This window comes from Plectropomus leopardus, chromosome 5 (assembly GCF_026936395.1).
Source record: "Plectropomus leopardus strain MGB_pleo_1.0 chromosome 5, ASM2693639v1, whole genome shotgun sequence".
NCBI classification, from domain to species: Eukaryota; Metazoa; Chordata; class Actinopteri; order Perciformes; family Serranidae; genus Plectropomus; species Plectropomus leopardus.
Window position 1 is genome coordinate 34,328,476 of NC_142180.1, and position 14,397 is coordinate 34,342,872.

The following is a 14,397-nucleotide window of genomic DNA, read 5'->3' on the forward strand; positions in this document are numbered from 1 at the left end:
GACAATCGCCGTTTCACAGCGATGAACCTGACAGATTTTCGAGACAACGCTCTGCTGAAGCTCCAGGTGGGCGGGCCGTTCACAGGAGGGATGATCGACCTCACCAACCAGGAGTACATCCTGATCCAGGTGGAGCAGACCGAGCCGGCGGGACAACGGAGGAGGAGGACTCAGCAGGTGAGGACGTCCGGGGAACATTTTTTTTGCTGTATCATCAGAGTTGATCAGCGAAACTCATTTATCTTTTGCTGTTTGTGAACAGGTGGTGCATAACTGGACCATTCCTCTGCACAGTGAAAGAAGTGACCAGATACTGTTGACGAGAACATTTGAGATGCTCAGCAGGTACACAGAGCATGCTGGTTTGGACATGCACACTGGCCTCTGTCACTGGTCCAATTAGGGACTGTGTGAAAATTATTAGGGGTTAAGAAAAAGAAGGATTTTTTTTTGATGGATTATTTGCCTGAGGAGGGAGCGACTACTTTTTTTTTTTTACCTCAGATTTAGTTTTTTTTTCATCTTTTCTGTTAACTTTTTTATTTTATAGGTCCACTGTGTAGGATTTAGGGGGATACAGTGATAGAAATTGAATGCTATATGCACCACAATGTTTTCTTTTGCGTATAATCACCTGAAACTGAGGATCCCTGTTTTTGTTACTTTAGTTGAAGCCGTTTCTATGCACATACAGACCTGAATTCAGCAGGCGGGACCCTGTTCATTCCAGAGCACGGCCGAGCACGAGCGAATGCAGCCGAGTGGCGAACTTCCGCCAGTGGCTTCTGGTTTTTCGCCCCACTAACTTGAATGGGGACAAAATTATTTAATCTTGTGACTCTTCTTGACTTTTACAAATACTATCAGGCTTAAAGGAGAAATTCTTGATAGCGAAGCGAATCATTTCATTTTGACATCTCTTTCCCAACGTCTGTGGAAAAAAAGTCTTTTTGGGGCAAAATGGCATCCGCAGAAACTGCAGAACCGTGTTTGGCCACTGCAAAATTTTGCCTCAAAGCCTGGCACACCTCCTGAGGGCCTGAAACAGACGAACCAAACACTGGGTCTACATAGGACTATTTACATTTTTAATGTTGGCCACTGTGATTCTCCTGCAGAAGTTTCAGATTGCAGCTCTAGATTGCAGGTGAAATTCCTTTAAATCCCCAGCCTGTTCTCACGCTGAACTTGTCAAAAGCGTCGACTCTGTCAGTGCTTTTAGCGTAAGAGTATGACGCCAAAATCGATCGTCTACGTCCAACTGGTGTGCAGCTGGACGGGTGAGATGAGAACTTGGAAAGAATACAGATTTTTTTACAGACTACAGACCTTTTTTTCCTTCATTATTTTCTTTTATTATTATTATTATTATTATTTATTTGCTGATCTCACTTAATTTTCTTGCAGTTTTTAAAAATTTAATTTCTTGAGAATTTTTAGTCCATTTCTTGTTGTGTTGCTCATTGCCTTCTTTCCATTTAAAAAAAAAAAAATCAAGCCCATTTGCTGAGTTTTCAAGGAGTTAAATTGATAATGCACATCGCTCTCACCACCGTGTTGTTTCCTTTCCCGCACAGTGACCCCATCCTCATCACGGTTCAGGCCTTCCTGCAGGATAACGAGGTGGTGCCGTTATCTATGACCCACCAGTCGCTCTTCGTCAGTGTGGAGACACAGGTGGCCATCGCTGCGGCCATCCTGACCGGGGTTTATGTTCTCATCATCTTTGAGGTAAGTGGTCAGTGATGAATGAGTCTGTGTTCAGTGCAGCATCTGCTGCCATGCTGGAAACGTGTACAAACATATAACTGGCATTACAGCAGAGGAAGCTCTGATTTTACCAACACTGAAGCAATCTACCCGTGTGATCAGTGACGTCTCTCCCTGCCTGTGAGTGGGTGTGCACAGTCTAGACTGAACACTTCTATATGATCAACCTTTAAAGATAATGAATCATACATTTTCCACAGTGCAGTTTAATCCATTGAAACCTGGATCGACACGACTTATCTTGTGCTGCAGTCAGACAGCTTTCAGAAGTATTTACACCTTTGAAAACCCAGCAAATTGGTTTGACTTCTTTCAAAAACATGGTAAAGAAAGGCAACGAGCCACTTGGCAAGAAATGCCTCTCAAATTTCAAGAAAAAAGTAGATTTAGAAAATAATTTTCTTAAAAAGCTAAGGAAAACTATCAAGAGAGCTACATTTTTAATGACCATAATTAAATATTTTAAATAATTTTACATAATTATTGTAATTTTTAAAGTTTTTTTCAGGTCATTTTAACTTTTCCTTTTTTTTTTTTAACTTCCCCACTTGTTTTCTTTTATTTAAAAGTACTTTAGTGTTTTGTTTTGTGCTAATTTAAGGTATTTTTGATTGCTTTTTTTTTTTCAAATTCCTTTTGCCATTTTTTTTAAGTTGCTCATTGCCTTCTTATCAAGTTTTTAAACAAAATCAAGCCAGTTTCCCAGCTTCAAAAGGGTTAATAATAACATCCTCCATTAGACTCTCCGTGCCTGATAAATATCTTTCAAATGCTGCAATTTAAAGTGAAAATGCTGTTATCCTCAAAATGAGCTGTTTTCAATTTGGTTTTCTAATAGTTGGGGACATTTATTTTCACTCACTTTTTGTAGATTCTTAATGAGACACTCAACTTTGATATAATATAATATAGCAGTCTGAGACGGCTCCACCCTCTTTGTCCATATATGGTCACCTCTGGCCCCCAAAAAACAAGATTGCAACAGCCAAAAATTTATGTTTTTATTATTTTTATATAATTTTAAATTTAAAAAATATAATTATTATATATGTGACTGTAACATTCTTTTTATATCTTTTTTCTTTCTTTCTATCTTTTCTATCTATTTTATTTATTCAATCAGAAACTTGATAAGAAATGACCCAAAATATTCGCAAAAAAGGGAAAAATACGAGAAAATTGCTATAAAAAATAAAGAAAAAAAGCGAAAAAAAAGCATAAATAAAAACGTCTGAGATCATTTAAATACATAATTATGATAATTCCAAATATTATTTTCTGACATTTTTCTTTAGATTTTTTTTTTAAACGTACTAATTTCTCACAGTTTGCACACATTTTTTTAACCATGTTTTTAAAAGAAAAAAAACCAGTTTGCTCAGAGTTTAAAGGTTTAAATATTGAGAAAAGTGTCTGAACGCAGCACAAAAAAGGTGATGCCGATCCAGGTTTCCAAGGTATAAAAAAATGCATCACCTCAGAATCACAAAATATATTATAAAAAGTTACTAATGTAGTTTATCAAGACATATGCAACAAGTCAAAGATTATCACTTGATAATTATTTAATTTATGGCAAATTTCATGCACATTAGTCATCCTAACTTTAACATGTTAATCATCAGCTTCTTATTTTACTTGTTGAGATTTGAGCTCCCTGCATCTGCATTTATAATTCAATCATTTCCAGTCAGTGTTTGGTTTTAATTAGACGGGCTAATCTCTCCGCGCGCGACAAGGTGTGAACTCACTCATCTGAGCCGGCAGGGGCAACGCCATCCAGTGAAAGTCAGCAGCGGCTGTGAGAGATGACAGGGCAGTTACTCTCGGCACGCTCGCATGTGTCATCTGTGTTACTGACAGGTCCGCCTGCAGAGGCTGTCGCTGTTCGTGTGAGGGATTGTCTGTGAAGCAGAAGAGCATACAGCGTGTTGATATTCAGACATCAACAAGATGTCATCCGACTTCAGCTCTGTCTGCTCTCCATTTGTGATCGTGTCACTCCTCTGCGGAGTAGATCGTCTTTTCTGCATTAAACTTTAATGTAATAAGTCATCACATACTGGGATTTCCAGAATGATAAGTTCAAACAGAGGCGACTCTCGGTGTATTGGTAATTTGACTCTAATTTTCTTATTTTTAATGGGCACTTGAAATGTTCCCACACAGGTCCAAAGTAAAGAATCGCAGCAGGTTTTTACTTTCGTCATTCTTGACAATGGCTGAGGCTGAAAAGCAGGTTTCTTTTGTTCTCTTTTATCTATTATCTGAACAGATGTATTCAGACAAAGAGAAGTTTCTGAGTTTCTGTCGACTGTCTGAGTTCTTATCCATCTTGAGTGACAAGACGCAGTTTAGAGTTGAGTAGTTCAGCAAGGTCATTAAAGACGACGCCTCCTCTCATCAAACACTGTTCAAAAGACAATAAACCTGCTGATAAAACTGCCTTACGTAATGCTAAATTAAAGGGTAAGTTCGGTATTTTTTAACCCCACGTCTGTGTTTTATGCGGTGTATTTGCACGGGAATGCTTTGTCTGCATTTTACTTGAATTTACTGACATCCCACGCAGAAGCAAAACAAAACAACTCCAAATCACAGAGATGCAAATTTGCAAAGGGCTAGTATTTTCTGAAATATGTACGGTAATTTGCCCTGGAATTTTAACTTTACAAATTATGGAAAATATAAAAAATTTGCATGGGATTAAAATCTCAGGCATCCTCGACACAAATTACGAGATGTCCACATGTAATATATGAGAGTAGAGCTTAAGTGACTAATGGCAACAACAGTTTTGGAATCTGGTCCAGTGTTAAGTCAAAGTGCTGCAGCCCCAGAACAGGCTGCAGTGTAACCACTTGGGGCATTTGTGCATCATCGGTATACATCCTCTAAATGTGCTTGTTTTTGTCGCTGACAGGCTCAGATTGTTATTCTAAGTGTCTGACAACATTTTGGAGGTTCCCTACAGTGAAAGACCTTTTTTGTTGAAGTTTCTGTTGAACCAGAAACAGCACCGAAACTATTATAGCCCAAATCAGCAGACTCAGTTTGACAAAATTCATGATTTCATCATTCAGTATGTTTACATGCACAGTTAGTCGAGTTACGGTTATGGCTCAATTAGGCCGCTGTCCTAATCGCAGTAATCGTCCTGGTGGAGAGTTGATTTATTGACAGAAGCATGTCTGACCCCTTTCAGCTCGTTCCTATTTGACCTTCTTCTCGTTGACCAATCATGTCACATACCAAACAATTAAGCATGTGCCAATCAGATTGAATGGTTAAAAATAGATAACTTTTCAGCACTGTACGTTTTGTACGCATTTCTCTTCATAAGTCTTGCTTGTTTTCTTTCCTTCATATTCTTTTGTTTTTCACAGATTTTTTTCAATGAATTTATATAGTTCAACTTCCGGGTGAAAGTCCGGCTTTGGTATTATGGAGCAAGTGCAGAGCGCCGTTGGCGACCACATTATCTAAGTTTGTTTGTCCGACTTTGAGTAATCTGACTCTGTACGATTTCAGTTGGACTAACATGTTTACATGTATTTTTTAAAGTCCACTTTTAGTTAGATTGACACAATAATTTGACTTTTTCTAACATCATGTAAACGTACTGAATGTAAAGCACACTTTATTAAGTCCACAGAAGCAAAATAAAACTCACAAAAACCATCTTTGGTTATCGTTCATGTGTTCCAACATTCACCATCTCTGGTTTGGTTGAAAGAAAGCTTTAATGTACCCAACGAAATATGAAAATATGCTTGCTCTACACACGCCTAAAATACTGTTTATTTAAAAGGAGTGTGGTGGGTTGGACGTGGATATTTTACAGCTGTTTCTCGTTAAACAGAAAGGAGCTTACTATTAACATAAAGGTCTATCTCTGTAGGGATCCTTTCATAATGTTGTCAGACACTTATAATAATCTGAGCCTGTCAGTGACAAAACACTTTTAGTGGATGTAAATGATGGTGCACAAATGCCCAGAGTGGTTACATTACAGCTTTGCAGCTGCAGCCCTCTGGACCAGTTTAAAAAAGATTTTAAACTTTTTAAACAGTTTAAAAAGATGTTGTGTCCATTAGTCACCCACACACAAAATAATAGGAAAATAAGGTATATGTTGAAAAATACTACACTTACCCTTTAAATAAAAAATTGCTTTTGAATATCTTTAGATTAGCGAGTCCTCCATTTACACAAAGGCCACAGATCTCACTGTCTTTATTAGAAACAGCCTCCTCATTTGCCCATAGAGTGACCTACTTTCCTGTAATTTATTGAGGTGGCATGAATGTCTGATAATACATTCGTGCTTATCAGAGGCCTCAATTTTTAATAATAGAATGCATCATACATGAGAGTAGTGATGAAGCTGGTGAAGGAGGGCGACTCTTAACAGCGTCATTGAGGCGCCTGTAATATTCCCCTCAAGTTCTGCATTTCCCGATGTTATGCACAGAAGAAAATGACACACCACCACAGAACTAATGGAAAACAAGGTTTCTTTTTTTTAAATAATCTTTTCTTACTGTTACTATAAATGACACAATTTCTGAGAGTAATTGGGATTTCTGAGAGTAATTGGGATTTCTGAGTATGCCTCTATATAATTTCTGAGTATGCCTCTATAATTTATAGTTTGAGATCCTTAGGCGCATCTAAGGACAGATACAAAAAGGTGAAAATGAAACACTGGCACTGTGAGAAAGATGCAATGTTATAATGATAATGATAAAATGAAATGCAACAAACCCTGCATAACATACAAAAAACATAATTCAAAATAGATAAATAAAAGATAAAAAGGATAAATAAAAGACTTTGCTTTGCAGCAATGACTATAACATTAATCCACTAATGTGTCTTAACCAAAGGTTATTAAAGGGATAGTTCAGATTTTTTAAAGTCAGACAACATATTACATGCAGTAATATGTATATTACATGTATATTGCATGTAATATATGAATATTACCTGCAGTTTGGAGAAGCAGACAGGAGTCCGACATGGGAGCAAAGCAATCTACTAATGTGGACCAATCAGCAACAAAATGTATTTTAGCCACCCAAAAAAGTCCCACCTAAAAAAAATAAATTTCAGTTTAACTGTATGTCATATTTTGAATGTTTCCACGTCTTTAAATTAATGTCAGACAATGATTTCAACTACAAAAATGAAGCTTTTATATTGATCTCTTCCATGCCAGACTCCACTGAGAAAATCAATGATTTAATATCAATCAACATAGAAGCTACTTGTCGACCACTTCCTGGATCAGGTTGTTTGTTTGTGTTATTGTGCGACTTTGGCGTTTAAAAAGATTAGTTCACATTCTCCAAATCACACAACAACACAGCCTAATAAACATATTGAAGCAGTGGTAGACCAGCAGCTCCTGTGTTCAGTGAGCTAAAATCACATTTTTGTCAGAGGAGTCTGGTGGCTTTGACGAGAGCATAAAAAGGGAACTATTAACAGCTTCTACGTAACCTTTCGGTCTGACCTAAAGGGGAAATATTCTAAATATAATTAACCCTCTGAAACCTGAGCAAACTGGCTCAATGTCTTCCAAAAACATAGAAAGAAGGAAGTTAGCAACTTAAGAAGAAATGACCCTAAAACAGCACAGAATTAATGAAAAAAGGTTTAAGAAAATTACCTGATTATTGACACAAAAAAGGGAAAAAACCCTAAGAATAAGCCAGAAAAGGAAAGTAAAAAAAAAGGATATGAGTTGAAAAAAGTGCTTAAGAAATAATAATAATTCTGTAACATAATTTTAAATACAAAATTATAATTAAAGAGTGATTAACTTCTTTATCAGCCCCCCAAATCTACTAATTTCATGCAATTCGCTCATTGCCTTTTCCCGTGTTTTTCAACAAAAACAACAACCAAAAAAATCAAACTAATTTGCACAGGGTTCAAAGGTTGTTTGTGTGACATTTTTTTGGACTGTACAGAAATGAGAGTGAGTAAATGTTGTAGTTCCCCCTTTTTTTTTTACTTTAAATGTCTTAAAGTTACGGTGAATGTTTTGAATTTTCAGATCGTGCACCGAACTCTGGCTGCCATGCTGGGATCTTTGGCCGCCTTAGCAGCTCTGGCTGTCATTGGTGATGTGAGTTTCTGTTACTCTTCTTTATTTAGTGCGCTGTATATTGAGTAACATAGTAACACCTATAAGTACGTAGCTCATCCAGACTCTAAACTTGTGTTAAATTATGAGTTATGAGCAGTTTAAGGGAACAATAATGACAGCTTAAAGTGATCATTACCGATAAATAACACATAATTAACTGTTAAAATATCGCTTAATGTGCCATAAACTCATTTGCTTGTAGTTCTTTTTCCCCAGTAAGCAGTGTTGAATGATATTACACGATGTGCATGATGAACAGAGCTGGATTATAGCCCACTTTGTTCTGGTGGAGTTTCCCAGTCAATGGATTTAAATAGCTGCCATGTTAATTTGGCCTGTTAGACTGCATTTTTGTTACAAGAGGAATTTGAGGGGTTTATCATGTCTCTGCATTCACAAACTCACCAAAAGCTTCTGTTTCCCAATAATAAATTCACAGCCAAGTGTTTCCTCAAATCTCTGTATTTGTTTTTACACAGGAAAAACCACATTGGGCAGTAGTAGTATCCACAGTGTCCTAAACTTTTGGGACATTAGGGGCTTAGTTAGCACTTCTGTCTGGGGATCCTCCACTGGACTTTATTTGATAAACAAGCTGTATTTTGATGCTGTTTTATGCACTCTGGCACCTAGTGTATACAAAAAACAAATCCCAGTGTGAATCACTTTATATTTTTGTGAATCAGGAAATGGTTGAGTGGCACCCCGGCACATTACCGGGGGCCAGATTTGTCCCGCGGGCTGCAAGTTCGGTATCGCTGATCTACAGCAACAACATTTCCCAGAAAAGTTAAATAACTTTGAAAATTGTTTTCAAAGTTCCTACTTATGCAAGAAAAGCCCAGACGTTATTAATAACGTTAATTATGGGCTCCAGTTTGGGGAAGACTGCGGCGCTCATCGGGACGCCTCAGTGGAACAGAGCCATCGTTAGATTAATAAGGTCCACCTGTGCTTTTCCTGCTAGAACAAGTCAAAATGCCGTCTGAGGAAAAAGACCTATAGCACCCAAAGGCAGGATCTGGGCCAGGGAGGAGTTATAGCAGCGCTCTGATACAGTCACAAATACATTTGGTAAACTGCTTGGAAGTTTAGTACTGAAGAGCAGAAATTTTCCTGATCTGGACTGGGGATTATTGTATATGACACTCTCTTATTGACTCTTTTCTTTTTTCTTTTTCTTCACAGGTCTGATGTTTGTTAATAAATCCCTGTGAAATCTAATTATTCTCTTTGTGTCTCTCTCAGCGGCCCAGTCTGGTTACTGTGGTGGAGTGGATCGACTATGAGACGCTGGCTCTTCTCTTTGGCATGGTTAGACTATTATTTCTATACTTTTTTTAATGTTTCATTTACCCAACAAATCTCCTTTTGGAGTCTTTCTGTAATTGAATTTTTCTTCACTATCTGTCATCTTATCTTTTCTTCATGCTCTTTCTGTCAGTCTCCTGACAGTGAAATCTGTGTCTGTGGAGGCAGGTAAAAATTGACAATATAACATCTTGTCTCCATGGAAACAAACGTGTGCATTCAAGTCAGGTGTAAAATTGAAGAGTACGACTGAAACTTCTCCACAAAGGTTAAAAGCAGACAGAATTTTATTTATTTTCTTTTTAGACCATTTGTTACTTTATAGCCGGTCACATCTACAACATCTACAAGTATTTGACACAAAAGATAATTCTGCCAGATCAGTGATATCTAAACTTCATATTGATGCACGACCACAGATGGTAGCTTCCTTTGGACGACTTCCACCGTCAACAGCTGCCACTGAAATTTCCATCTCATTCTGCAAAATAACAGCAGAGTGAGTTTCTGAAAATATTCCAAACGCAGGCAGGGGTTGAAGAAGTTTTCACATCCTTTATCTAAGTAAAAGTACTGATACCACAATGTAAAATCACTCTGTTACAAGTCCTGTTTTGAAAATGTAAAAAGTAAAAATGCTTAATGCAGAAAAAAATGGCACATTTGAGAGACAGAAACATGATTTCAAGTTCAGGGGTTCAAAGTGTCTGACAGCCTTCACTTGCAAAATTTAAATGTCAAGACATGTTGAGACACAAAGACCACAAAGACTTTCAAATGGACTGCAAAGAACAAAATAACTTTGAGATTCCAAAAATTGCAAAAACAGGGAAAACAACTACAATGAGTCACAGAATGACTACAAAGAGACACAAAGATACATACAATAACTACAAGGAGACACAAAATGACTACAGAAAGACAAAAAAAAACAACCAAAGACACAAGTTGACTACAAAGAGACATAAATGAACTTTAGAGGCACAAAAATAACAACAAAAACAGGGAAAACAACCACACTGAGACACAGAATGACTACAAAGAGACATAAAATGACAACAAAGACACATAAAGCAACTACAAAGACACATAAAGCAACTACAAAGACACACAAAATGACTACAGAGAGACATAAAACAGCTAAAAGGAGACACAAAATGACTACAAAGAGACATAAAACACCTACAAGGAGACACAAAATGACTACAAATCTATATAAAACAACCACAAAGACAGACAAAATGACCACAAAGAGATATAAAAAAAACTTCAAAGAGACACAAAATAACAATAAAACAACTTCAAACCCTGGAAAAACAACAGTGAGACACATATTGACTACAAAGAGACATAATACAACTACAAGAAGACACAAAACAACTACAAAGAGACACAAAACAACCACAAAGACAAAAAAGTGACTACAAAGAGACAAAGAACAACTACAAGGAGACACAAAGTGACAGTGATGATAATTCATGTTAAACAAAGAAATGATCTTGAGCTGTCTATGTATGATATATATTCCCATCTTTATCATATCATTTAGCTCTTTTTAAAACTCGTTTTTTGAGCGGTGTTGCCTTTGCACTCATTGTGCTGTCACACTCTTATCTGTACGTCAATAAAAGTACCAGTGAAAAGAATATTCTGGGATCCCGAAAGTTAATATCTGGATTTTCTTTCTTTCCGAGAACGATCTCTAAGTGAGCACCATCATGTTGTCTGTAGCAACTATTTTTGAAATGTCAGCGTGACATATAATCCGGTTACATAATCGGGAAAACGTTTAAAACAAATGTGTCGTGTTTCTTCCAGATGGTGCTGGTGGCCATTTTTTCAGAAACTGGTTTCTTCGATTATTGTGCTGTAAAGGTGAGTAATGAACACAAACATGTTTTTATTACAAAGTCACACTGTATCACAGCAGGTTTTATACATCCTTTAGTAATCCACCATTTGCGTGTTTACTTTAGGGATACTGAGTGACATGTCTATTAAAAAAGCTGCCCACTGGTGTTCAGAGTTGTCTCGAAGGCTTTGAGCTATTTCTGAAATTAGCACTGATACATGACAAGCCTGTGGGTTTTATGTTGACTTTTCTGACATGAGTATGATTTGGGAAGACCCTTTGTAATGTAAGATGACCTAACGAGTCGTGATGCCTATCTTTACATCCTGACTCAAGCACAGAACTATAATCGGCTGACAAGAATGACATGTGCTTTGTTTTGTGGGACAGTTCAAAAATCTGGGTCATATTGAAAAAAGCCAAATATTTCTTATTTATAGAGGAGGATTTTTTTTTACTGCTCTCAATTTGAATTGATAGACATCACCTTTAAACAGTTTATTTCTTCACTCTGATCTACATGTATCCTACAAATAATAAAAGGATGCACATTCTTAAATTAGTCAGATAAGACCTTAATCATCTCCTTACAAGGTCAAGGTTTCCTACCATCAGGAAAACAGCTCAGTTTTAATCCTAAATATTCTCTGTGGACTGTGAAGGAGGGCGAATGCCTTTGTCCTTCAGGTACAGTACCACTCAGACCGGGAGAACACAGGGATCATGCCGGCTCATGAATTTTAAGTGTGAGTCGCACAAGGGCAGGCACTTCGAATTAAAATACATACTCTGAGAACGGCTTAGCGGATCTGACACTTTTGAAAAAATGACCATCGTGCGCCACCGCCATGAGGGTTTATATAAAAGCCAAGAGGGGCAGGGTGATTTATTTATTTATTTTTCGGTTTCTTTATCCATTAAGTTTATCTCCTGCACACGAGACAATAACACCTTCATAGGAGATACTGTTTCCTACATGCCTGTGTGAAGTAGGTTTTTATGATGGCGTTGTATTGGTAACAGTAGTGCAGAAAAACATGAATCAGTCTTTCTGCATACGTGTGCACGTGGAGCCTATGTTGCGAGCAGGTGGTTCCTTTAAATTAAAACTTCTGTTTATGCTGCGTTTGGCTGAACTTTAAATGCCCTTTCATTGCATCATAAAGCATAATTAAGCCGAAAAAATATCCACTATGTATGATATAATATGTCGTAGGATGCTTCATATGTAAAAGAACATTTATCATATGTAGGAGATGCATGGCTTTCTCACCCTCAATACAGCCCTATTAAACCTAAAAAAAGATCAAATATGTGTAGGAGATATTTTTCCTATGTGGATATGTCATATGTAGGAGATGCACGCCTTTCTTACCCTCAGTGCAGCCTTTTTAAGCCTAAAAATTGATCTCATAGGTATGATAACATGCTGTGGAGATATTTTCTCCTACATAGCACACGTTATGTGTAGGAGATAAAATATCATAAGTAGGAGATGCATGGCTTTCTCCTCCTTAAAGCAGCCTAATTAAACCTAAAAAAAATATCTTTTGTATGAGATATGTAGGAGATATTGTCTCCTCCGTAGGATATATGTCATATGTAGGAAATAATATTTCATATGTAGGAGATTCAACCCTTTTTCAGCCTCAGTACAGCCCTATTAAGCCTAAAATTGATCTCATATGTACGAAATATCATGTTGTGGGAGATATTTTCTCCTACATAGCATACGTTATATGTAGGAGATGATATCTCATAAGTAGGAGATGCATGGCTTTCGCACCCTTAGAGCAGTCTTTTTAAACCTAAAAAAATATCTTTAATATGAGACAATATGTGCAGGAGATAGTAATTTTTTTGCAGGCTATGTCATATGTAGGGGATAATATTTCGTATTTGGGAGATGCACAGCTTTCTCATCATCAGAACAACCTTATTAAGCCTAAAATTGATCTCATATGTATGAGATAACATGTTGTAGGGGACATTTTCTCCTACAAAGGATATGTTCTATATAGGAGATAATGTCATATGAAGGAGATGTACGGCTTTCTCATCCTCAGAACAGCCTAATTAAACCTAATAAAATATTATTTGTATGATTATATGTCCAAGTAGATATTATTCAATGATTCAAAGTTTAATATGTTACATGTAGGAGATCATGTCTCTAATGTAGGAGACATATATAGGTATTGGACAACATTTCGCTCTAGATTACTCACCGTATATTAGTATTAAAAACTGAATGTGTAATTCTGTGTTATGCAGCTGTTTTTGCAGTACATTTCTAGTGCTTCTACCCTTAATGGAAATTTGAGCATTCAGGTTCTCATTTATGAAGCTCCACTTTGACATTCTTGATGCGCTGAAAGGCTGAAACAAATCTCATAAGTTTTAGGACTGCACTTGTGCTCGGAGTGAATCAAGACATCCTCTTAATGGGCTGCTAATTGCCATTAACGCTGACTCATTGTCATTTTGCCGCCTCTCTCCGCAGGCTTACCAATTATCCAGAGGGAGAGTGTGGCCGATGATCATCATTCTCTGTCTCATCGCTGCCATTCTCTCTGCTTTTCTGGACAATGTGACCACGATGATGCTTTTCACTCCAGTCACCATCAGGTACAGATTAGCCATTTCAGTTTTCCATTTTTGGGTTTTTACTCATCTGCAAGAGAACATTCAGTGGCTGTGTAGTGTGAGTTGTTAGAAAACCAATACTTGAGGTCTGACTCAGTGTTAAGATTTAAGAGAGCCTCAGAAAAAAATATTATACCTTAAGAAATTGCTAATACTTTGTGCTGTATGCTATTATTGTTATTATTTATTATTTTAGCTTTTACTTTCTTAAAGGAAAAGTCTGATGTTTTTGAAAACATGTTTTTTGGCCGAGATTTAGATGCGAAGATTTATGCCACTGTCATGTCTGTACAGTAAATATAAACTGGAAAAACACAAAGACGTGGAGACCGAGCAAAACAGTGGCCTGGTTTGGCTCATAACCGTCCATAAAACTATGAATTCCTTTTTTGTTTTTTGTTGTTGTTTATTTGTCAAATACTTAAAAGTGGACTTATAAAGGGTACTTATCCTTCTTATAGGGTACTTAAAAAATTTTTATTAACCCTTTAGAACCTCGATTAGTTTTGTTGACACCTTTTACAAGCATTTAAATCTCTGGGAACTGAGAAAAGTGGTGATTTCTTTAAAAAACTTGGCAATAAGCAACTTAGCAAGAAATGTTCTGCAAATTACAAAAAAAAACCATAGTAAAATGTGACAAAAATGACTTGAAAATCAG

General features: G+C 36.9%; 1 protein-coding gene across 1 annotated transcript in view; it reads left to right on the forward strand.

Moving 5' to 3' along the window:
• oca2 (oculocutaneous albinism II) overlaps positions 1 to 14,397 on the forward strand; it is a 69,948-nt gene that overhangs the window by 12,077 nt on the left and 43,474 nt on the right. The window contains exons 7-13 of the mRNA XM_088078046.1: positions 20 to 177; positions 263 to 345; positions 1,578 to 1,731; positions 7,835 to 7,906; positions 9,176 to 9,241; positions 11,057 to 11,113; positions 13,594 to 13,718. Of these exons, the coding sequence (XP_087934172.1) occupies positions 20 to 177; positions 263 to 345; positions 1,578 to 1,731; positions 7,835 to 7,906; positions 9,176 to 9,241; positions 11,057 to 11,113; positions 13,594 to 13,718 (715 nt within the window). The remainder of the gene's footprint in view (positions 1 to 19; positions 178 to 262; positions 346 to 1,577; positions 1,732 to 7,834; positions 7,907 to 9,175; positions 9,242 to 11,056; positions 11,114 to 13,593; positions 13,719 to 14,397) is intronic.